The sequence below is a fragment of the Tigriopus californicus genome, chromosome 5, assembly GCF_007210705.1.
Source record: "Tigriopus californicus strain San Diego chromosome 5, Tcal_SD_v2.1, whole genome shotgun sequence".
NCBI classification, from domain to species: Eukaryota; Metazoa; Arthropoda; class Copepoda; order Harpacticoida; family Harpacticidae; genus Tigriopus; species Tigriopus californicus.
The window spans coordinates 7191812-7213197 of NC_081444.1; the positions used below are offsets into that span (position 1 = coordinate 7191812).

General features: G+C 42.1%; 4 protein-coding genes across 5 annotated transcripts; 2 read left to right on the forward strand and 2 right to left on the reverse strand.

The window, feature by feature from the left end:
• Positions 1 to 4483: 4483 nt before the first annotated feature.
• LOC131880105 (CDK2-associated and cullin domain-containing protein 1-like) lies at positions 4484 to 6249 on the forward strand. Its single transcript, XM_059226613.1, has 2 exons — positions 4484 to 5123; positions 5794 to 6249. Exons 1-2 carry the CDS (start codon positions 4550 to 4552, stop codon positions 6066 to 6068), a joined length of 849 nt encoding a protein of 282 aa, XP_059082596.1. The 5' UTR covers positions 4484 to 4549; the 3' UTR covers positions 6069 to 6249.
• Positions 6241 to 7704, reverse strand: LOC131880106 (uncharacterized). Of its 2 annotated transcripts, none has more exons than XM_059226614.1 (2): positions 7040 to 7606; positions 6241 to 6523 (listed from the first exon to the last, which is right to left on the reverse strand). In XM_059226614.1, exons 1-2 carry the CDS (start codon positions 7449 to 7451, stop codon positions 6267 to 6269), a joined length of 669 nt encoding a protein of 222 aa, XP_059082597.1. In that variant the 5' UTR covers positions 7452 to 7606; the 3' UTR covers positions 6241 to 6266. The 2 variants fall into 2 exon arrangements, with proteins under 2 accessions (XP_059082597.1, XP_059082599.1); XM_059226616.1 differs by having other exon boundaries at positions 6377 to 6518; positions 7040 to 7704.
• A 481-nt stretch (positions 7705 to 8185) lies between these two features.
• LOC131880108 (uncharacterized HIT-like protein slr1234) lies at positions 8186 to 10100 on the forward strand. Its single transcript, XM_059226618.1, has 3 exons — positions 8186 to 8379; positions 9567 to 9797; positions 9875 to 10100. Exons 1-3 carry the CDS (start codon positions 8263 to 8265, stop codon positions 10043 to 10045), a joined length of 519 nt encoding a protein of 172 aa, XP_059082601.1. The 5' UTR covers positions 8186 to 8262; the 3' UTR covers positions 10046 to 10100.
• A 1114-nt stretch (positions 10101 to 11214) lies between these two features.
• Positions 11215 to 13122, reverse strand: LOC131880107 (cyclin-dependent kinase 8-like; the record flags this gene model as incomplete). The annotated part of the gene is given in 7 exon segments (XM_059226617.1): positions 11215 to 11666; positions 11741 to 11909; positions 11978 to 12381; positions 12447 to 12587; positions 12651 to 12761; positions 12836 to 12911; positions 12989 to 13122. Coding segments are annotated over 7 exon segments (1413 nt in total). The 3' UTR covers positions 11215 to 11282.
• Between the last annotated feature and the right edge of the window lie 8264 nt (positions 13123 to 21386).

A 21386-nucleotide genomic window follows, 5' to 3' on the forward strand; every position in this document is an offset into this window, starting at 1 on the left:
TTTAAATTGGATAAATCTTCGGACAATCTCTCTTCAAGAAAAATTGGGCAAAAGACATATTTCAGAAAAATGATAGCCCCTGCTTATCGCTCTTTAAATTCCCAAAGATGTTTGAAATGAAGTCAAATGAGCTTCTGGGTCATTGGTTCAAATGACATTCATAAATCAGATGGTCCAACACTTTCCAAATGCTTCAATTTTTCAACGTTTTGAAAAGAACCTTGAAATGGTGTGCTCACATGCTTATCCACCTAGGTAATAAAATTTGATTTTGACGATTTCCAGTGGGCTCTGCAGATCTGTTAGTGACAAGTAGAGGGCTAGTCAAGCCCTCTAGTGACAAGCATTGAAGGAAGATGACGTCACCATCAAATATCGGGAAGTTACTTGCACTTTTGAGTCGTCATAGTTCTTTGTTGAGGGATTACATTACAGTTCCAGTTCATCTATCCATAAAAGGAATGGTTCTTTTAACATTGCATTTTTATAAACTGGCACAACATGCTTAAAAATAACTTTTGCGATTGTAATTAGCAATTAAAAAACTCTTTTACGTTGGCCCAAATGCTCCAATACTGAATTCTGAAAAGGGTCCAATACTCTCCATTAAAATCTTATTAATAAAAGTACATTGAGTCCAATTGTAATGAATTACAAGTACTCTGAGTTCAAATGTAATGAGTTACAAGTGCTCTGAGCTTAAATGTAATGAATTACAAATGCTCTGAGTTTGAATGTAATTAATTACAATTACGATTGCAACACGTGTCTGATAAGCCCTAATTGACTAAAATATTAAAATATTTTGGAAATTGTGCCGCATCCATTTGATAACTTGAGACTGTCATGCGCATTTCATAAGTATAATGTGAAGATTATCACGTACAACATGAAGTTTAAAGTCCCAAAATCCTTTATCTCTGCAAGATTGTTTGTCTGCACTTACGGGAGGCAAAGTTAGTGTCATCAGCAATTTAACATTTAGTGTTTTAAAAATATTCGTGGTACCTGCCAAAACTAAAAGATTTTTTCAGGTAGATGGCTCACTGAGACTTTCTAGTAAATCTACTTCACCACCCATGAACCATTGTCTTACTTAAAAAAACATGCTACTGCTCAGCCAAATAAAGACCTTAGATTGTTAGCCCTCTCCACCGAGTCTGCGTCCGGTTCATTTAAGACTTATTTTCTGCTTGAAATTATGTGCTAGTGTTAAGTTTCTTTGGTTCTTCTTGGCATAGACTTAATCTTATTATTCCCTTCCTCATCACATGCAAGTAACTTATGTGACTGTCTTGCTTTTTCTTTCCTTTACCTTGGTGATATGGAATTGGTGATGCAGTCATGTCTCAGAGGCTCCAAACAAGCCAGATTGCCTCTCAAAAAACATGCCAGAATATGCTAGAACACTAACTTCTAGAAATATGGACTATGCACAAGCTTCCCGCTAAATCGCCTTGCTCTTGGCAGCGATGGCAAAAATAGATTTTGATGGAATTTCTGTCATTTTCTACCATGTCATGGCAGAGAGTGGCAAAAAATGGCAGAAAGTGGTAGAAAATGGTGGACGGTGGACCAAAATGGCCGCTGGTGCTCGATATGCTTGATCTAAATATAAAATCAATTGTCAATCTTATAAGACAAAAATGGCATGATCCATACATATAACTAGGCCCAATCTAGAACCGCACATATCTACACAAACTTATATCTGATTATTCCTTAAACATTGTGATAAATGAGGCATTTTTTATATATAGTAGCCATGATATTATACAGGACCTTCAAATTGCAGCCAAAACGAATGCATATCTAGGCATTCACTTCGAAATAATATTTAAATGTGTCAGACGTACAATCTCGGATATTATCAGGTCATTTTGACTGAAGATATATTAGCCTCATGGCAACCCTCCTGATGATCGATAGTTGTGGCAAAATTCAAACTCCATTCAGATTTTAGTGATATTTCATGATTAGTGTCTCGCATCAATGCAAAATCCCCCTCCCAGAATCTCAAGGTTACAGTCAGACGCGAAAACGAATTGAAAACGTATGCAAGTATGATAAAGAAGTGATTGCAATGTGTCAAAAGGTTTCTATTTTTTGCCATTTTCTGTAACTTTCTGCCACTTATGTTGGGCCAATTTCTGCCATTTTCTGCCACCATATTCTGCCAGGTGGTCGAAAATGGTCTTTAATAATTTCTAATCCCTGGCTCTTGGTCATAATAACTCTGAACCACTTTTCGAATTAAAGTAATAAAACATGAAATGTAGATCTCTTTAATTGAAGGCATGTCATCTCTATGCTACTTTCTTGTAGAGTGGTTTGTTTGAAAGTTATGTTGTCAAAAGCTTATATTGCTGACCAACAGCAGACCGAATATTCGAATTTTATAGTGTCTACTGCATAACTTAGGAGATAAGAAATGTTTGTCTATGTTCGCAGTCCACATCTCTAGAAGTCCGTGGCTAGAACATGCCAGATACAAACTAAATTATGCCAGAAAACATGCCAGAGAGAAATAACAAATAAAATAACATATTTGCTACTTCAGGGGGTAAAGGCAGTAAAAGTTTTTCAAATTTGTGGTTGGATATATCTCATGTTTTAGTACGGAGATAGTATCACGATGCTAACTATGTACAAGTCGATTGTTCAGCCACATCTAGAATATGCTTCACCCATTTGAACTCCAATTGGTTCAGCAGGTTTGTAAAAGGTGTAACTAGTCCAAAGACGTTTCACTAGGAACATCGCAGGAATGAGAGAGCTCTCGTAATGGGAAGTAGAAAAAGCCAGGTGTTGGTGAAATTGCACTTCAATTCGTTTTCTTCATCATTCACTGATTGGAGGTTATGTGAATGTATTTGAGTTAGTTCATTGATCTAAACTAGGGCTCTTTGGAAGAAACAGCCACCCCAAACAGGGACTCTTAAGAGAGGAAACGACACAGGTTTGCTTTTCCCAACAAGTTAGGCCATTGCGTTGAATCAAGACTAGCTCTAGTATCAATAAAACAATGTTATCTATGATACATAGTAAATATGTTTGTGTTTTTTGTGTAAATCATATCTCTTTGAAATACAACTCTATTAATAAACCAAATATTTCTACATTTATCTTAAAAATCAATAGAATAAATGAAATAACTACAAACATTGAATTAATCAAAACAGGCAAATTGTCTTCAAAATCTATGAAATAATGGGCAAAACTTGTGGGTTGATTATTTAACAGACAATTCATGACAAAGTAAATTGCAATTCATTACTAAATTAAAATAAACTTGAAAAACCTGCAAAGAAAAAAGCTTTGGGCGCATTCACATTCCAGACCAACTTTATTGAATGAACTACTCTTTTCTGTCATATCACTCTTATTTCAACAAACTTACTACTATTTCCATTTCGTTTTATCATGGTTTATTTTCATCAAAGATTTTCAATAACCAGCATAATTCATAGTGGACACCAGCCTGATTTCTAACTAGAGACAACATAGTTTTTTGTGAAATGGAGTTGTGTTTTAAGAGCATCTTCAAGCCATTGATGATCCAGATTAATCCTCCTGTCTTCTTTTTGGGGCTTGTTCATTGCTCAATTTACTTCCCTCTAATATTTGTCAGGAAAATGTAAGTTGATCTAGTAACAATTTTTGAGCCAGTTTTTTGACTAAAATGCTTGAACAGCCCTTCACATTCAGGGGCTAGCCGTATTTATCAAATCTAATTTGTTGATAGACTAGAAACCATATGAATGAAAAGTGAAATAAGAACTATAATTGTTTATTTTGAATTCCTGGGGACATCATTCAGTAGGGTAAGGAAGTCTGTAAAAAAAGAGAACGTAATTAGTAAGAATTTCACTTCAAAATCATGTGGAAACCCTGCAATTATATTGCGTACGCGACGGCTGTCTGATGACCTAATCACATCATTTTGGGAGGTCAATGGCCTTTTTTCAATTCTGTGAAGATGAAAGATAAAATTCCAGCCAAAATTAAAAATGACTTTCCAAGGGGTTCATTAAAATAGATCGTATGAGTAACCTATAAGCAACAAAAGTAAGTCCAAAAGCATATGTAACAGTACTTTCAAGGTGTTGATACAAAAAAGAGTTGCTGCAAGTCATAGATTAAACCTTAAATGACCACTTCCGTTCATGTATGGATGACCAGAAGCTGTTATCTAATATTTCAAAAAAAGAACTGTTTAGCCACAACAGTTCGAATGACCTCCCAAAAGTTGTAGTGACGTAATCTCCTCTTGCTTTCAATGTCCTAATATTTTAAAAAATCATCCAACTTCAAGCCTGTTCTCTGTTTTAGAGAGAGACTGTCTCCCAGCGCGAATCTCTCCTTCCCCAACTGGACTCGCCTCGACCCCTTGACTTGATCGAATAACGAAACCTCTGGTCAAAAGCAAAGAAACAAAGAAAATGATTTAGAGTAGGCCCTGCTCAGCCTAACCCGAAACCGAGACAGCTGAACTGACTGACCTGGCTGATCTGTGGATGGATGGTTGCACTGCCTCCACTCGCTGTTAATGTTTGTGAGTTTGCCTGCTGTTGATGTTGTTGCTGAGGCTGGAACAGTTCAAGAGTTCAAGTCCGAACCATGTCCGGTAGTGTTGCTCAATAGGCGTGTCCTCTGTCCAGTGGCCATCATGAGTCTGGTGGGCTTGGGTTTGGGCGATTTGGACGAGACGAGTTACAATGAGAAGTATTGGATTCCGCTGCGCGGGATGCTCGAGATAATTTTCCACCAACCCGCCGGGTCCTATCAACCCGTCTCGTATGAAGAGACCTACACGCTCATTTACAAGTGTGTGAGCATGCGGAGTGCCGAACGACTCTTCCGCGATATCGTCCAATTCGTGGAAAGCGTCATTCAAGGCTGGCAAATCGGATTGGAACGCGTTTCGGGGAGCCCGACGCTATTTGTGGAGGCCTTTACCAAGACCTTGGAGCAATACTTTCATGCGACGAGCACTTTATTGCCGGTGTGCACGTATCTGGACAAGTCGTACGTGAAGATCCGAATAGGGTCAACGATGGAGCTCTTTCTCAATGGCGTGTTCACCCGAGGAATTCAGCGAGAGAATATCCAATGCTTTTTAAGTAAGAGCATCTTTCCAGATTGTTACGGATTTAGTCTGAGATTGAAGGAAGAAAGCTTTGCCAAAAGAGGCACAAGGCTGAAAACTTGTTTTCATTTGACCGAAAGAAAAAATAATTGGAGAAGGCAACAACATTAATTATGTCCCTGAAAGTGGTTATTTATTCATATTTTCTTAGTGATCCTACTTTAAGAGAAGCTATATGGAGGTTTCACAATTTGCACATGTCATTATTCCCGTTCTGTAAATAAGAAGAGCCTCCGCCAGTAATAATAATAATTGGTTTCGAATTGGAAAATCAGCTATTTAGCTTGAAGTTGAAGAACCTCTGGTAGGGCTCCCTCCCAATTCAAACGAAAAAAGGCAAAAAAATCAAGACCCAAGGTCAAGAAAGAGGTTTTAAGCAGCCCTGGTTCCGAGACCCAGAACGGCGGGGTCAATTTTGGCACTCATTTAAGTGGTTTTGATTGTGCTTGTGTACTCTCTTTTGCTCGTGATCGAAGCCCTAACCGAGGCCCTTGAAGCTAAAAAGCTGACATTCCGGTTAGAAACATATCACTATCCGGCATCCTGGGTTGTGGCTAAAAAATTGCTACACCAAATTTTCCCATTAGGTTGTCAGCCTCATTTCCTCTCCATCCAATTGTTCTACTTAGGGTTCATCTTTTCAGAGCTCCTTTCGGAGGCCCGAAGTCAGCCCTTTACCATATCGCCTCAGGTAATGCAGAGGTCGGTTCAATATCTCCATCGCTTGGATGCTTCTCTGGTGAGCCTCGATTGGGAGCTGTTCTCAGCCTTTCTCACTAATGTCCGCCCCGCCATGCTCGAATGCGACCTAGAAGCCCAAATTGAGGCAGATCGGAAGCTCCAGGCTGAACTTCGGGAATCGGGCTTCGCCTCGGGCGAGTCCAAAAGCCGGAAACGAATCTTTGACGCGGATCACTAGCTGAAACTTCCACGTCTTGATCGCATTTTGTCAGAACGTGATTGATCATTCAGATTCAGATAACAATACCATGTCCTACTATGTATGCTGTTAAAAAAACCCGCTATTTTTCCATTCACTTGTGTGCGGCAATCGGGCTAATGTCTAAATATTACCGAAATATCATCAAAAAAACATTGCACTGAACGTATGTTATTCTCAGCCTCGCAATGCCAAATGTTTGGCTGGTCCACTGATCAAAAAGGGGTTTTGTATGAGGGAATTAGTTGTGCCTTCTAACTCCAGGGTCTCGTATTGCCACTTCCGGTTGTTGCGGCACTCCAAAGCGCATTTATTGGACCCACACTTCGGGCACGGAAAATGACAACCAGGACAGAGGGTTGTCATGCAATCGCACAGATCCTTTTGACACGTAGTCAATATCCCGACCTCGTTGTAAAGTGTTTTGGCCTGTTCTGGAATGCAAAACAGATGTTATCTCATAATCAAGCACGTCTGGGACCAAACAATCACGTGACAATTCATATCCAAATATCTTTTTGGCGGTATACTAAATGTACACTAACTGGTTCGCTCAAACAAGTTTTGGCTAAAAAGCAATTAGTAACCGGACATTGGTCAATGACAATAAACAGAAGAATCATTATTACTTTTTCCAATTAATTACGCATCAAGAGTGGTATGCCAAAAATATTGCAACCTTGATTGGTTAGATGAGTTTTAATCTCTTGATCACTGAATGTTCCTATTGACCATCAGCAGTCCCTACAGATCTTACGCTAAATCTTAACCCTTCCAAGTCCTCGATAGTAATGTGTATCGTACCGGGAAAGCAGCTTTTCAACTTAAAGCTCTAGACTGATTGAGCCAGTTCAGGACAAAGTATGAATTAAATGGGTCTAGTAGAAAAGCCGGACCAATCCTGGTCATTTCCGGTCACAGGTCTGGACCATCCTCTCGTGTGGACTCACTTTTGGCTATTAACGTCTGCTTGGCCGCATTAGCCGCTTTCCGGCGTTCCCGGTCGCCCATTTGTTTGACGCCTCCGTTGCGAGCGTAGTTAATGGACATGCTTTCCCGAGGTCGAAGGGTTCGAGATCGTCGACGTTCCAGAGAATTGTCAAAGATGGGATTCTTGCTCGAAACCCGTCCGGAGGTGCGCTCGGCGTATCGATGCTGACGAGGCACCTGAAACGTGGGATCAGTCAAGGCCGAAGGGTCGTGTGAGTCGGATTCCATGGCAAATCGGTGAGACGCGACCTGGGGGGTCACCGAGGACACCGAGGAAGCCGAGGATGTGGATTTTCTGGCCGTGGGTATTGAAGCCTTGGAGGTGGATTTGCGGGCCATACCCGACGATGGGGGACGTCCGGGGGTGGCCATGCTCGGATTTGAAGCCAACAAATTCAGTGCGTTCTCTGTGTGAAGAATTTAATTCGACACCGGGAATTGTTTTGTTGATATTCGAGGGTGGGCTTCATTGAACTTGAAAAGATAGATCGGACAGAGGGCAGCTGGGTAATCTTAACTAAACCATGTTGAAAGACCCAGTGACTCAATGATCAATTCATTGGCAGAAATATCAAGAAATATTTCAAATAACATATCATGGTGATTGGAACATGGACCAAAAGTGCATGAAACCGGTGATGTGGTAGGTATGTGCTTCTCCTCCCGCTCCCATCCAGCCCAGCTAAACATTGAGTTGCCTTTTGGGTGGTGGGGTCAGTTCGAGTTCGAGTGACCAGCCGTAAGAACTGATGGATGGCAAGTTCAGATCAAAGCAGATCATATGACACATGGTTAGTAGTGATTGTCAAATGATAGACGAGCCAAGACTTCTCAAGAAACTTCATATTCAACACACCATTGTCATAATTGATGACGCAGGTTTTAGAATTTGGGCACTAACTTTGAAACAACCTATTTTAAACCTAAAAGGCTTCATGTTCGTTAAACCTTATGATATTGAAGCATAAGACTTTGAATTACGATTTCTAAACCATTATATGAATCAAATTCATGGTTGAACCGACCTCATCCGACTCCAGAGGCATTTTTTCATTTTCTCCCCTTTGGCTACCCTTCGTCGTTAGCTACACACATACACATGTCTCCTATTGGGTCTCTAGATGTGAAGATCGAGTGAGCAGTCAGTGAACACGTCCATGCCATCAACTAGCAGCTCCTCTCCATGTCGTTGATCATCTTCCGCGCCCACGGTCTCCTTCGATCTCTTCCCCGGGGATTCACTACCCACAGGAGCCCACTCGCCCCCGTCGCCTGCCACTTCCCCCGGGTTTCGCCCTTGGTAAGCGATTAGGGGCCCGTTCACTATCAATCAAAAATCCCACGTGCCCGATGCCGGCCGATCGCCCGGATAGGCCTGACAAGCCTGACGGGCCCTACCCGGCCCGTTGGGCCTGTACCGTTTGTGCCAAGGCCAACAACGTGGGCCGACGACTCACTTGCGAACAATGCGGTACATTAGCCGCCTACACGGGCTCGGATCGGGAACGGCTGCGTCAAATCGAGAGCCTGGTGCAATTCGACGTCAATCTCCGACATTGGATCTCGTGTCACCTGCCGGATTCAGATTTCTTCGTTCAACTCCAAGTGAAACTTCACGAACGCCGTCGACACGAGTGGTTTAGGGGTCGAGAACACCGAGGGCGGACTGAGTCATTCAGCTCGGAACCCGAGATTGAGCCGATCATGGTCATGGACTCCGATGCCCGACCTCCACCCCATGATCGGCGAAGGAGTGGATCGGGTTCGGGTTCAGGCCTGAATTCATATTTGGCCAATCATATCATGGCCAGTCGAGCCCGATGGCATTGCCCCTTGTGTGAGTACATCATGTTGGCTCGGCACACCTATTGTCGCAAGTGTCATTATCGCCGAGATCTGACTTTGGAGGGCTCGAAATTGCCAACGCGGAATCGCAGCACCGTCCAGGCTTGTTTGCTCTGTCACGGCAAGGTCTTTGATGGACAAGATCAATGTCGGAAGTGTTTACAAAAGACCCATCTCAATGGTAAAAAAGGCAAGTCCAAGCTGAAGCGCCAGGTATCTCGAAAGCCACCGGATGTGATCGAGTTGTTGGAGTCAGAGGAGGAATCCGAACATGAATCGACGCCTGGTGACGGTCAGAACGAGATCGTGGAGATCGAGACGAATCTGCCCGGTCGGAGCGAGGCGAGCGTGGAAATCGTAGACCTCTCGGATCCCCCATCCTCGCCCGCTTCTTCCCAACCTCTTGATCCGAATGAAATAACGTTTGAAGAAGATGAAGAGGATGAAAATCAAACCCAAGATCACAGGAACGTAATCTCAATTGGATGACAAACCATAAAAGCTATACATCCCCCCCTTTCCCTCCCCATCTCGAATTAAACATTTCATTTTATTATAGTGGAAAATACAGCCCATCCGATCGCTTTGGTTGATGATCGAGCGATCTATGTTAATCATTCCGTTGTTTGTATGTTATTCTAGCGCGCAATGTCTGAGGAATCCAAAGCAAAAGCCGCGGCTGGTGGACCCGTTGCGGGTGAGAAAACCATTTTCATGAAGATCATTGACAAGGAGATCCCCACTACATTGATTCATGAGGACGATCGATGTGTGGCCTTTGACGATATCAGTCCACAGGCTCCAGTTCATTTTCTGGTCATCCCCAAGAAACCAATCACCATGATTGACACGGCTGAGCCCGAGGATGAAGGGGTAATACCCAATAAAGAATTGACAGTACCTGAATCGATTATCTTAATGATGTCCGATTTTCTTTTTGCCCTGACAAGGTTTTGGGTCATTTGTTGTTGGTGGCAAAAAAGGTTGCCCTCGAACAAAAAGGACTGGATAAGGGATACCGTTTGGTCATTAACAACGGTGTCGAGGGCTGTCAGTCCGTGTACCATCTTCATGTCCACTGCATCGGTGGAAAGCAGTTGTCCTGGCCTCCGGGTTGCTAACTGTTCGGGCTGCAAGTTTTGTCCTTAACAATACATTGGATACAATTGGCCAAAACTGCTCGTTTGTTTATTCCTTAAATCGTGCCAAGTTAGATAGGTTGGTTATTGGTTCAAAGCCGCAATGTTATGATAACATTGATTTAAATGTTTAAGTGATGGATAATGGCAAAGAGCTCTCCACGGATATTGCCCAAATGGATCTACTCCAAATGAGCCCAGCGGACATCCGGGGAGGAACCAGAAAAACGAGCATCCAGGATGATCTGATCGAACGGGTTCTCGTTTGAATAATCGTTGTTGCTGTTGTGGTTGAGGTTGTCGCTTTAGTCTAAATTGTTCGGTTGATCTATCTTCATGGTAGTTTTTCGGTTTCTTGACACTCTTGTATAACCCATCATTTCTGAGGTAGAAGGACAAGTCATTCAGACATCGATATGCCAATAGATGAAAGCTAGAAAGAGGTTTCTCGTTAGAAAGGGAAGTCCAAGGTAACCTAGTTTTAGGTTCCCTTACAGGGGTAGATTCCTTCGGTTGTTTATTATTCACTTTTGCTGGCTTGACCTTCGCAGTGGCTGATTTCTTCCCGGGGACTTCCTTCTCCTCCACTTTGGTTTCAGTTTTTTCGAAGGGTCGACATTGCTTAATACCTTTGAACCCCGTATATTGAGTGCAAAACTTCTCCCACGGGTACATCTTAAAAGGGTCAACGCCAAATATCTCGCCCAATGGGCAATCCTTCAAGAACCAGAAAATGGAGCACCCCGGATGAGTCCGTTTTTTCGACATTTCTGAAGTGGGTTGGGAAGAGTGACTTTGGATTAGTCCTATCAATATAAAGGCAATAATGATGGCTCTCTTCATGTTGTGCCTTTTTCGCTCTCGCTGAAGAACTGAGTGGAATGGATGCTTGATGCCCTTTTGAATTTAACGTGAATGACCTTTGGAGTGAGGCGAGCTTGTTTCTCTCCTCCCTCCTTTCTCTCCGTCACTCTCCCTAGTGCGTTTGCAGCAACGTCCATTTGGAGAACTAGCTTGGCGGTCAGCTCAAGCGTTTCCCTCCTAGCTAGTACGATTAAAGGTGCACTAGGCAGTCCAGGTAAAATCTCTCAGTTTCTAGGGGCACTTGAGTAACCAGGGAGAAATGATCGACGATGAACTGACGACATGACTACTATCGGGGGACATTTCCTTCGGTGGACAAAATGTTCATTTATTCAGGAAATGATTGCTCTTACAATTAATATCGCTGTTGTTGATTAAATTGCTGTTGATTAGGATTCTGAGGCGCTCCATAACCAACCATGTGGCCATGATGCGGGTGGCCTTGGTTTTGATGCGGGTGATTCCCATAGGAGCCTCCTCCGTGTCCGCCGGGTCCTCCTCCTTGTTGGGGAACTCCTCCGGACGAATTCGATTGGATATGATTGGTGGGACCCATTCGGATTCGTTTCAAAGGAGGTTGACCATTGTCTTGGGGATTGCCCATGTCGTTGCCACGGTTGGACACATTGTTGCTGGTCCGATCAGAGCGATTCATCTTGGAATCGTTCTTGTCCTCGTTGTCGTCATCGGTCAAAAATTCTCGCTTGGGATAGGGAATCGGACCACTACCGAAAACATCCTACGTGAGAATGATCCAGAACGATTAATCGACTGTTGTATCAGTAAATAACATTACCATTGAGGTGAGCTTACCTGCGTTGGGAGAGGTTCTTCTCTAAAGTATCCGTCCAGAAGTGCCGCTTCGGACGTGATTCGTTTGGTAGGATCCATAAGTAGAAGCTTTTGCAGCAATAGGAACGCCTTTGAATCGGGCTTAATGCGATGACGGTCCATGTATTTGATGAGGGAGCAACTTTGGTAACTGAAATATGAAGAAATCGTTAGTGTATTGCACTCCTATTGGCACTACTTTTCTCTTGGTAGACTTACTTGGAACGTTTAAAATCTTTCGTGAGCGTAGGGTGCTCGGGCATGCGCCTGATATCTTCCCAGTCCTTGTCTTGCGGAAATCCCATCACCGAAAAGATCCGATCCAATTGGTCGTGGTGATACGGGTTACTCGTCTTAATGTCTTCTTGTCGGCAATGGAAAATGGGCTCAGAGGTAAGGAGCTCCGCAAAAATGCAACCAATCGCCCAAATATCGATAGCCTTGGTGTAATGTCGGGCTCCCAGCAATAATTCAGGGGCACGATACCAAAACGTCACTACCACGGGGTCTAAATCGGCCAAGGGCTTCAGCGGCGAATTAAACAAACGAGCGAAACCCATGTCGGCAATTTTGACGCGACCACGCTCAGGACCTTCGCCCATGACCAAAATGTTGGCCGGTTTCTACGAACAACACTCAATTAAATAATTTTATTGGTGATCTGAGCCATGGAACTTTTTTGACCTACCAGATCTCTATGCAGAACCCAATTGGAATGAAGATAGTGGATGCCATCCAGAATCTGGTATAGTAGTGATTTGACCATACCCTTGTAGACCATTACCTGCTTCTTGTTGGCCTTTGCCGCCCGATGAAATTTGATGATGTGCTGAAAGATGGCCCAGACAATAACGCAACCACAAATTTGAATGGAAATACAATTCAAACTTACCCAAAGATCGTGCTCCGAAAAATCAAGCAACAAAGAGACTTTTCGATCCGGATGAGACAAGAACACGCGTATCAAATTGATCACATTCGGGTGTTTGAGTTCGCGCAGAAGCTGTCAAAAAAAAGGTTAAGATAAGTATGAAACCAAATTCCTTCGATTTCAGAAAAAGATCTGGTCTTCATTACCGCAATTTCTCGACAAGCAGACATGGATAGTCCGGCTCCTTCGATCTGTTTCAACGCGTATTCTTTCGGATCAGACCTAAAAGCACCCATTGATGATACTTTCATCAAATATATTAGACTCCCATCCCCACCCCACCACCAAAAAACACCTACCCATCCTTCCGTTTGGCCTTGTAGACGTGTCCATAAGTGCCTCGGCCGATCTTGCAGCCTTCAAAGTCATAGATATCCTCGACCTTCTCTCGGAGTTGTGCCGTCCGACGTTTGAACTCGAAATCCATGTTGACCTTGGTTGTAGGGTCGGTCTTGTTCCAACGCTCGGTTGGATGATCTTCAGGGGAATGGTTAAGATCGGTTTGGGGTTCACGGGCTCGACCTTAGACGAGTACCTCGTTTCACCCTGGGACAGGATGGTTTTGATGGCTTTTTTCTGATGGCATGAAGATGTCCCAAGGGTCTACGGTCTCAATGCTGTTCTGAAGTTGTTGATCGTTGATTTGGTTCCCATTTGATGTTTGTTGTGCTTGTCAGCCTTCTCAGCCCTGGAGGGTTTTCTTCGATTCCGGAGACTAGAGGTTACGTGGTTAAAGCCAGGAGGCTTTGCGCGGGTGAATAACTTGCGGGTGTAGATTTCTAATGATCCCCCGGCAAAAAAAGGGAAACACAGCGTCAGTAAACCCTCTGCTAACGTTTGCCCTTGCGTCGTTGTAAAGGAAGAGAATTAACAACCCTAGACGGCATTTGACGTTAATTTGTTAACAGTGCTATTTCACAACTCTGTAAGCTCTATCTATCATGAACAAACTATCAAACAAGAAATATTGGCAATCAATTTTGAATAAGATATTCAGCAACATCAAAAATAACTATGGGTTAGTAATGTAATCAAATAGATAATCATAGAAGGTTAGTGTTTCTAGATTGTTCCAGTTTTTCAATGCCAACACATTAGTAGTAGTATGTTGGGATACCTAGGCCTTAGGGATACCATTAACTGGCCTCAAAATGTAACCCTGATTATTCTCACATCAAACTAGGGCACGCTTTTTGATTCTTTATAAGCAATGTAAGGAAACATGGTAGTTGAGTGGTATAATGTACCCGATAGAGGCACGGCATGGTTCCCCAGAGGGCATGAGTTCGAATCCCGCCACCAATCCCGCCACGTGTTGCTGTTCTTATCTCCCAAGAATTTCGAATCAAGGTGTGACTTCCTATGTTGCTCTTTTTCTTAGTCTCTTGATTTTGCTGCTCATAGATAGTTCCTCCTGCATTCATGATGGAAGCTATTTTTGGAAAAGTCAGCCTTTGGCTAGACAATGTTTGGACTTGGTCTTAACAGGGAAAGATCCTTCCGTAGTCAATAAGCCCTTTATTATAGAGGCTTTAGTTGCTTGGGTCAATGAAACCAGGGTCCTGCTTGAAAAACAGGCTCACCCTGTAGTTGAGAAGTCGACTGATTTGACCAATGTAGAGTTTGAAGTACTAGATCCTCTTGAAAAAGAGCAGGAAAAGGCAGTTGCAGAGAAAACAGTCTGTCCTGTTTACCGGAAGCAGCCTTGTCCTGAAGAAGGAAAAGGCAGTAAGTTTGACTAAATGGTGTCAAAAACTTCTCAAGTTCGGCCTTGAGAAGTACAATGGGAAGAAGGGATGTTTGAAGGTAGATTGTCCTTTTTTCCACCCGTACATGTGCCGTCAGTCCATGAGACTTAAGACGTGCTTTAATGTACGGTGTACCTCCGTCCACGTAGAAGGGACGCAAAGAAAGGCGAGAAATAGGATTGCTCAGTTTTAGTTTTAGAGCTGACCCTATACCCGATAGAGGCACGACATGGTTCCCCAGAGGGCATGGGTTCGAAATCCGCCTTCGGAGAAAAAACTTAATCCCACCCCACCCCCTTCCTTAACCCATTTAACTTTCTCCCTCCCTCTCCTCCTACCCCCTACCCTCTCCCTCAATTCCCTCCTCTTCCTTCAAATACCCAATCCACCCCTATTCCTATAAACACTCTCCTCCCTAATATTCCTTGCCCCACCCCTATTCCCAAAATTTGTTCATATTCTAATGTAGCTGCCCAACCCATTCATCAAACCCTACCATCCCCATTAGCTCATGCTTTGCCTCCAGTAGAAGGTAGCTTTGTTGATAAGAGGGATTTTTTACGGTTGGAGAGGATGGTCCAACATCTTGTGAACTTGGTCCGTCAAAAGAGAGGCCCGTAAAAGGGGCTACATTTGAACTTGCATTGTCTGATTTCTAAAAAAAGACAGCTCAAAAGTTAAGATCTTAGAAGAACTAGCCGTTGAGAGAGAAATTTCATTCATCTCTATAACAGAAACCTGGCTTCGGCCAGGGGTCTCAGATGAAGAACTAACCATAGTTGGTTTCAACTTGGTTCGTTGTGATAGGATACGCCCTGATAATCCCATATTCCCACATGGGGGTGTATGCCTATATGTTAGGAATGATTTGCAAATTAGTCGTGTACAAATGTCGAATGGAGAAGTAGAGCTCTTAGTTGTCATCTTCAAGGTCTTGATCTGTCTATTGTAACAATGTATAAATCCCCTTCTTGTTCAGTAAACTACTTATGTCAGCTCTCCAATTCACTGGAAATGAGTTGGATAAGGCAGTTTGCTCGAAAGTTTTCTTTCCAGGGGACTCTAATTTTCCGGCTAGCGTTGTAGAGGGTGAGATTAGTCCTGATGGGTATATTCCCATTTCGAAATCGACATGCGATCTTGCGCAATTTCTCCCAGCATGTTGGTGTAGCCACTAGAGAGAATAGCGTTCTCGACTGGTCTTTTCCAATGATCCTGATCTGATCCAGTATGTCCATGTGACCCCTAGCAATCTGTCAGATCATCATGTTCTCGAGATAGGGTCGACCATAACTCAAAAGCCGGCGTGCTCTAGAGTAAAACCGGTCAAAAAGGTCGGTCTGGCTAAGTTCAAGTTCAAAGATGAACATTGGCCGTTGATTATACAAAGATTAAAAGAACTTGACCTGATTTCAATTCTGAAACAGGAATCGTCCATAGATGCAGCCATTGATAAATTAGTTTCAGTTTTTGAGGAAGTTTGCTCCAGTTTAGCAATCTATGAATGTGTTACGAAAGGTGGTACACGGACAAAAATTCCAAAATGTAGGAAGACTTTGTTCAAAAAGAGTTGCAAACTAAGAAAAAGGCTGAAGAGCACTTCGAATCCAGTAATTGTAGGTAGTCTCCAAAAAAAGTTGGATTTAATCCAGGGTAAGATTAAGGCCTCCATCGAACATGACCAGTTACAAACTGAGAGCAAGGTGGTTCAGGAGGTCAGGTCGAATCCGAAGGCGTTTTTCTCTTATGCGAACTCTAAGAGAAAAATGAAACATTCTGTTGGGCCTTTTGAGGTTGATGGGGAAGCCATTAACAATGCAGAGACTATGGCTAATATGCTTGAAGATCAGTTCTCCAGTGTGTTCTCAACCCCACTGAGTTCAGAAGCAACAGCTCATTGCCCTGAAGATGAGTCTGTTGAGATTGACAAGGTCAGTCAAGTTGAACGTTTAGATGATCTTGTAGTCACAGATCAAGATGCATTAGAGGCCATCAGGGACTTGAGGTTTTCAAGTTCTCCTGGTCCTGATGGCGTGACATCTCAGTTTCTGATGAGATGTGCACTGGGTCTTGCTCCTGTTTTCTCGTACTTGATGCGTTGCATCTTGGATCAGGGCAAGTTTCCATCGTCGCTAAAATTAGCTCACGTTGTTCCAATTTTTAAAGGGCGAGATAAGTCGCTCCTCAGTATCTATAGGCCGATTTCTCTCACTTCGAATATTGCGAAGGTGTTTGAGAAGATCATGAAGTCGAAACTTGTTGAATTTCTTGAAGTCAATGAAGTCTTTCCTCCTAGCCACCACGGGCTCCGAGCACATTTTAGTACGGTTCCCCCACTGGTTGAGCACTTAGAGCAGGTCATTGAGGGACTGGAAAGACACGAGTCAGTTGATGTTGTCCATCTTGATTTTGCCAAGGCCTTTGATAAAGTAAGTCTTTTGCTGAATACTTGATGACATTGGGATCCAAGGCAAGGTTCTCAATTGGTTGAAAAGTTTCATTTCTGGTAGGAAGCAATTGGTTAAGGTTGAGGGATCCCTGAGTGACATACATGATGTCAAGTCAGGTGTTCCCCAGGGTTCGATCTTAGGGCCCCTCTTGTTTATAATATTCGTTGCCCCGCATCAAAAGCTTAGTATTACTGCCAGTCTCTCTTCTTATGCTGACGATACAAAGTTAGTTTCTGGTGGGAATGGCCAAGATTCCACTAGCATTGCAAAGAACCTAGAAAGAATCTACTCTTGGGTAACTGAGAGTAATATGGCCCTGAACGGAATGAAATTCCGCTCAATGCCGTTTGGGTCAACTCCTTTACATACTCCACTCGTACATAATGGAGGTAAAGATATTGAGCAGGTCTCATCTATGTAAGATTTAGGTGCAGTCCTCCAAAATAATGGAGAGTTCGATGAGCATACCTAGTTGAAGGTGGGTAAAGCTTTTCAAATGTTTGGTTGGATACATCGCACGTTTAAGTCCAGAGATAGCATCACGATGCTAACTCTGTACAAGTCGATTGCCCAGCCGCATCTTGAATATGCTTCTTCACCCATTTGGGCTCCAATGAGTTCAGCAGGTTTGCAAAAGGTCGAACAAGTCCAAATATGTTTCACTAGGAACATCATAGGATTGGGAGAGCTCTCATATTGGGAGAGACTAGAAAAGTTGGGACTGTACAGTATTCAGAGAAAGTACGAAAGGTATCTGATACAGTACGTCTTCAAAAGTATCCATGAGCCCAGGCCAGGATTTAGGGTCAATTCTAGTGACCGTCGAGGCTTAATGTGCATTTTCAGAGCACCTTCAAGCCCTTGAGAATCCAGGTTAGTTCGAAGAATGAAGTCCACTTCTCTTCTTTCTCGGGCTCCTTCATTGTTGAATTTGCTTCCTTCTAATATTCGTACGGAATACGTAGGCCTTGTTGATCCGGTATCATCTTCCAAGTCAGACTACAAAAATTTTTTAAGTAGGGTTCCAGATCAACCCTACATTCAAGGACTAGTTCGGTCTGCCAACTCAAATTCATTGCTAGACCAAATATCATATAATTATTGAACGGTAATAAAAGACGAATTATAACCTTTCATTTTAATAGTACTGGCTGATTACATTCCCTGTAGCGGTTAGAAAAGCCCGTGTAAAAACAAAAAAATAATCAATGTTCTCCAACTTATGCAAATAACAGGTAAATATGTGACTTTTTTGGCTGATCAATTCTATTTTCACTTTTTCGTTGAGAAATTTGCACCCCTGAGCCATGTCTGCATTTGACAATTCAGGATGATGCCTGCCATATCTTTCTTAGGGCACAAAGATGATTATACAGCGCAATGGAAATATTGAATGAACATATTTTACAAAATAAAACCGCACAAACAGTAGCACACTGAATAATTTCAACGAATAACATGGGAACATGGGGTAAGGAGGATTTGTAAAAAAAGGAGTTTGCCTCAGGTAAAGCAGCGATAGCAAAATTGGACTTTAAAGGAATTTCTGCCACTTTCTGCCATAATAAGATTTATGAGATTGGCCAAAACCTTTAGAATTCTGTCAAAACCTTTACCACATAAACTCGCGCAATATGCCGATGAATTCGTGTTTCTTTTTTTTTTTGTCATATGTAATTTCAAACCCAGTATTGTAAACAAAAATTCCTAAAATATACTGAAAACTATCCATGAGACCTTTCTTTATTCATAGATTAAAAATCAAAATAAGGATATCATACATTACGGTTCGCTAAGTCTGAAGCCGCTTATTACCGTTAAAAGCCTTCATAAAACTCTATGAGCTTCGGCAATGTATTTTTTTTTATAAAGATCTTCATCCCTCTTAATCATCTCTGTGAAGAGATCAAGATGTGTATGAACAATAATGTAGCAGTGACTAGTGGTCGAAATATTTAACTGTCCTTGAAAATATTAACCATGGTTTTGCCTCAAGTGAATGTCGCCATTTCGTTTCTCTACGAATTGGAACTTGTCACTCGCATCAATCATCTGATCTCTACTCCCATATGGGCACTTAATTTCCAAGATAGCGCTTTCTTTTGAAATAAACCCATCAGGAGAGGCCCCAAGGAAGGGGAAAGCAATATCGACAAAAAGTCCACATTCCCGCACTTTCTTCTTGAATTATGAAACAAACTTTCTTCGGGCTACATCTTCATAAATGATTCCATGATTTAAGGCTGGAGTGGAGAGCAGTTGCTGGCAAATCATGTTTCTGGCAAGAGCGGCTAGATTTTTACGTTCCGAGGCATTAATTATCTCTTCAAATCCTGAAGCGGTAATTCTAAACTTTTTTTCGTTAAACCATTCTTTAGAATCACCTTGCCCTCTGGTCTTTGCTTCGATGTCACGAATTTGTAATTAGGTTTCATAGAAGGGTTTTTAAAAGACCGTAAACAATACATTAGAGTGGATAATACGCTAAGTAACGTGTCCAATGTGTTATCGGGCGTACCACAAGGTAGCATTCTTGGCCCTATACTATTTATTATTTTCATATTTTTTTAATGGTAACAAATTTTGTCTTATGACATTCGGTAATGTCCCCACAGTTTCAAAATACATGGACAGCAGGGGCGACCCCATTCAACAAGTTGGGTCAGCTAGATATCTAGGGGTGATTATCCAGGATACAGGTAAATTCGATGAGCACATTGAGGTCAAGGTGGCTAAGGCCTTTCAAACATGCGGATGGATATACCGAACGTTTCAATCCCGCGATTCGATTACTATGCTGACTCTCTTCAAATCTATTGTCCAACCCCATCTAGAATATGCATCTCCAGTTTGGGCACCAGTGAGCTCTGCAGGACTTCAAAGAATAGAGAAGGTCCAACGAAGTTTTACATGTAGTATATCTGACATGCGTAACCTCTCCTATTGGGAGAAAACAGCTAGGGCTTTATAGTACTCAACGAAGATATGAAAGATATCTTACTTTATATGTTTTTAAATGCATTCACAAACGATGCCGGAATCCGGGAATAAATTTTAACGAGAATGACCGTAGGGGTATAGCGTGTGATGTGAGAGTACAGTCTAGTCATAACGAACTAGACTTGTTAAAACCATGAGATCCTCGTTTATTCTATATAGAGCTCTTAGCCTATATAATCTTTTACCCACCTGTCTTCGACAATTCTACTTATTAGATGATCCTATGCCATCTTTTAAAGCAAACTTTGATAAGTTTTTAAACACCATTCCAGACCAGGCTTATGTTCAAGGACTAGCTCGATCTGCCAATTCTAATTCATTGTAAGATCAGATATTTTACCGTGCTTGACTTTGTCCACTATCTCATGGGCAAATCATTCTTTGTTTTCAATTTCTTACCGGGGATTCCATCCCCTGTATCGGTGGACAATCCGAAAAAAGAAAAAAAAAGATACCTAAAACAGGAAGAAAAAATTGACCGCTTGTAAAACGAACTTTCATCGTTTTCAATTATGTTTGGTTTTTCACCGCTCTTTGGTAAGACGTAATTATCTTAAAACCTAAGAAGTTTATTGCTTATTTATGATTATGTTTAGCTTTAGCAGTTTCCCTCTGATTTGTAAATTGTAGTATCTCTAGTTCCAAATCGTTATGTGTTGTCCTTTAGTTTGATTGTATTGGTCCTTGACAATTAGAATTTATTGTTCATTGGTGTATTGATTTTATTTTGTGTTAGATCAGTTTGTTCAGTTTATTTCTGTGTTTTTGTGTTGTTTTCCTAGTTTACATATGTTCTTGATTCCTTGCTTTTTTCTGTCCCTTACTTCTTTTTTACTATCTCCATCTTTGATTTGTATGTTTAGTTTGATTTGAGGTAGTTCAGTCCTCTTTTGCTCTGTTGTCCTGTAACTCAGGACAAGATTGCACAGCCTTTTAGTTTTCTTCTTTTGCTTGGTCTCTTGATTTTGCTGCTCATAGATAGTTCTTCCTGCATTCATGATGGAAGCTATTTGTGGAAAAGTCAGCAAAGAGACTAGACAATGTTTGGACTTGGTCTTAACAGGGAAAGATCCTTCCGTAGTCAATAAGCCCTTTATTATAGAGGCTTTAGTTGCTTGGGTCAATGAAACCAGGGTCCTGCTTGAAAAACAGGCTCACCCAGTAGTTGAGAAGTCGACTGATTTGACCAATGTAGAGTTTGAAGTACTAGATCCTCTTGAAAAAGAGCAGGAAAAGGCAGTTGCAGAGAAAACAGTCTGTCCTGTTTACCGGAAGCAGCCTTGTCCTGAAGAAGGAAAAGGCAGTAAGTTTGACTAAATGGTGTCAAAAACTTCTCAAGTTCGGCCTTGAGAAGTACAATGGGAAGAAGGGATGTTTGAAGGTAGATTGTCCTTTTTTCCACCCGTACATGTGCCGTCAGTCCATGAGACTTAAGACGTGCTTTAATGTACGGTGTACCTCCGTCCACGTAGAAGGGACGCAAAGAAAGGCGAGAAATA

Bases quoted from the DNA above. Each gene is read 5' to 3' on its own strand.
- LOC131880105 (XM_059226613.1), top strand. From the start codon at position 4,550: ATGTTTGTGAGTTTGCCTGCTGTTGATGTTGTTGCTGAGGCTGGAACA. The intron at 5,124-5,793 runs GTAAGAGCATCT...TCATCTTTTCAG, and splicing joins GAATATCCAATGCTTTTTAA to AGCTCCTTTCGGAGGCCCGA.
- LOC131880108 (XM_059226618.1), top strand. From the start codon at position 8,263: ATGTCGTTGATCATCTTCCGCGCCCACGGTCTCCTTCGATCTCTTCCC. The intron at 8,380-9,566 runs GTAAGCGATTAG...ATGTTATTCTAG, and splicing joins TCCCCCGGGTTTCGCCCTTG to CGCGCAATGTCTGAGGAATC. The intron at 9,798-9,874 runs GTAATACCCAAT...TGCCCTGACAAG, and splicing joins CTGAGCCCGAGGATGAAGGG to GTTTTGGGTCATTTGTTGTT.
- LOC131880106 (XM_059226614.1), bottom strand. From the start codon at position 7,451: ATGGCCACCCCCGGACGTCCCCCATCGTCGGGTATGGCCCGCAAATCC. The intron at 6,524-7,039 runs GTGAGTCCACAC...TTTGCATTCCAG, and splicing joins GCAGACGTTAATAGCCAAAA to AACAGGCCAAAACACTTTAC.